At 44.5% G+C, this 2,668-nt stretch overlaps 1 protein-coding gene across 1 annotated transcript; it reads right to left on the bottom strand.

Moving 5' to 3' along the window:
* Positions 1 to 1,272: 1,272 nt before the first annotated feature.
* LOC116007952 lies at positions 1,273 to 2,631 on the bottom strand. Its single transcript, XM_031248613.1, has one exon. It carries the CDS (start codon positions 2,629 to 2,631, stop codon positions 1,273 to 1,275), a length of 1,359 nt encoding a protein of 452 aa, XP_031104473.1.
* Positions 2,632 to 2,668: the final 37 nt, after the last annotated feature.

The raw sequence follows: 2,668 nt of genomic DNA, 5'->3' as shown, positions 1-2,668 counted from the left end.
GAAGTCTGATATTATCCTCAGGTTTAACTTTTGTGTTAATGCACTCAATAACCTCCTCCATATCTCCTTGTTCGGATGTAAACAAATTATCAAAATAATCTGTCATCACCTTTCCCATCTCATCAGGATCGTCCACCCAATTTCCGTTCTCAGACTGTAATCTCTCCACCTTATTCCTCCGTTTCCTACTTTTCACAGAGTTATGGAAATATTTTGTATTGTTATCTCCCCCCTTAAACCAATGTTCTTTGGCCCTTTGTCTCCAGTAAGTATGTTGCTGCTCCAGTAAGAACATTAATTCCTTTTCAGTCTGAGAATACTGGTTAAGCCCTTCCCTGTCACGCCTAGCCCGGAGGCCCTCTAATTGTCGATTGCATACCTCAATGCGTCTCTGAAATTCTTTGTTGTAGTTTCTGCCCCATTTCCATAACTCATGACTACATACTTCAATTCTATCAAGGACATCCAATCCCATTGTATTGTCCCAGCTATTAGCAATTATTTCTCTACATTTGTCTTCTCTCAGCCATACATTATCGAAGCAGAACCTCCTCCTTTTGAATTGTTCAGTGACTACCACGGGGACCAACAAAAGAGGTAAATGATCACTATAGGGAGTTATAATTGAGCATGCCTTAGCTCCCTCAAATAAGTTGAGCCATGAGTCGGTGATAAGGATTCTGTCTAGTTTTTCTTCGACCATATATCTAGTGCCCCGTGACCGTTCCCAAGTAAACTGATGGCCAGTAAATGGTAAGTCCTGGAGTCCGCAATCGTCTACTGCATTCTTGAAACCATTAATCAACCATGGTGGGTGTGGAACTCTTCCTCTCTTTTCTGAGTGATGTAGTAAATCATTAAAATCGCCCATGATGACCCATGGTAATGTGCTCAAACCAGCTAGATTCCTTAACATATTCCAAGCTTCCTTTCTTCTATGGCGCTCCGGGAATCCATAATACCCCGTAAATCTCCATTGTGGGCTGTTTGTATCAAGTTTCACATGGGTATCAACGTGATTATTGGAGTATCCTGTTACTTCTATTTCAATACTGTCCGCCCACATCAAAGCTAACCCTCCTCTATGGCCCTGAGCTTCAACAACAAATAAATTGTGGAAGCCGAGCTGCACACGAATAGCCTCCATTTTAGTTTTATCAACAAACGTTTCCATTAAAAATACAATCCTTGGCCTCTTCACACGGACATTGTCCGCCAACACACGAATTGCCTTCGGGTTGCCAAGCCCCCGGCAATTCCAGCAGAAAATACTCATAATTCTGGGCGGGCTTGCATAGCAAGTCCCGCCGCATCCCCGTTTTTTGACCCCAAGGTTTCCACGTCCATAGCCATAGTATCCATGCCACTGCCACTTCCATATTCGCCCACCCTTTGCCGTTTCTGATCAACCACATCCAGTATACCATCATTGGCATTTTCAACCATCTGGGTTACTATAGTAGTCGTCAATGTGGTCTGCACTTTTTCTTTGCCTTTGTTCTTTTGTGCTTCTTTATTTTCAATATTGTTGCATGAAAAAGGTTGGGTAGGTTGGTTTGAACCAGGTGGTGGATTACCACCGTTGTTGTTTCCCCCCTTACCGCCTGCAGTACTGGCTTCCAAGGCGCTAGTGGTATCTGGCGTGCCCATCTCTACATCCCCTGAAATATGGGTGCCTATATTCTGTTTCCCACTTTCCTTGAAAAAAGTATTGTTTATTGTATTGTGGGAAACATAGTTGCTGGGATTAAGTATGGTATCTCTCCTCGAGTCCCCCACCACCACTTTTTCCGCACTATTGTCCATTGCCGTTTCTTTTCCCGAGGCCCTCCATAATTTCCTGTCGGCATAGGTATCCGGAGCGATCCACTGTTCACCGGACGTAGGGATGTTTCGCCGGGTTCCTGCTCGTAATGATGGACTGAATGGTTTTTCTTTTTGCTGTTCTCCTTCCTCCAGCCACTTCGCACATTGCTTCTCGCCATGCCCTATCATTCCGCATAGGAAGCAGAATGTAGGTAGACGCTCATACTGGAAGAGAATAGTGAACCATTCCCCATCATCCTTCTTCAACCGCATTCCTTTCTTCAACGGTTTTGAGACGTTTAGGGCCACCCGAATTCTGTAGAAAGCTCGTAGCGAACCGTCGAAATTTTTTTCATCCATTTTTATCAGTCCGCCTACAAACTGTCCTATTGCTTGCAGTACTGCCTCCGAACGGCATCCCACCGGAAGGCCGTGGATTTGAATCCAAAAATCAGCATGGCTCAAAGTAACTGCTTCAGGATCTTCATGTGGCTCTAGTTTCTTCAGCAGCAGTAAACTTTGTTCATACATCCATGGGCCATCGTCAATAATACGATCTAATTCCTTCTTGTGAAAGAACCGAAAAAGGTAGAGCCTGGGCTTTAGCTCCATCACATTCATCCCCATTACAGGTTGCCATATTGATGCCATTGTATCCTTGAAGAAGTGGAATCTAATCGGTTTTGCTGTGACAAGTCTGCCAACTGCAAGGTATACGATTTCTGGCTCTGGCTGACGTAGGGAGATTCCATCTAACTGTTGTACAGTCTCCTCCTCACCTAGTTCGGCAAGAGAGAGGTTGGCAAATGCATTTGCTGCTTCCATAGGGACGACGAGGCAAGAAGCAGCAAAGATAATTCGA

This window comes from Ipomoea triloba, chromosome 16, assembly GCF_003576645.1.
Source record: "Ipomoea triloba cultivar NCNSP0323 chromosome 16, ASM357664v1".
Taxonomy (NCBI): domain Eukaryota; kingdom Viridiplantae; phylum Streptophyta; class Magnoliopsida; order Solanales; family Convolvulaceae; genus Ipomoea; species Ipomoea triloba.
Note: the sequence above shows the minus strand (reverse complement) of the source record. Positions and strands in the feature narration are given on the sequence as shown.

What these genes read in the sequence shown, in the direction of transcription:
- LOC116007952 (XM_031248613.1), bottom strand. Translation starts at nt 2,631, where the DNA reads ATGGAAGCAGCAAATGCATTTGCCAACCTCTCTCTTGCCGAACTAGGT.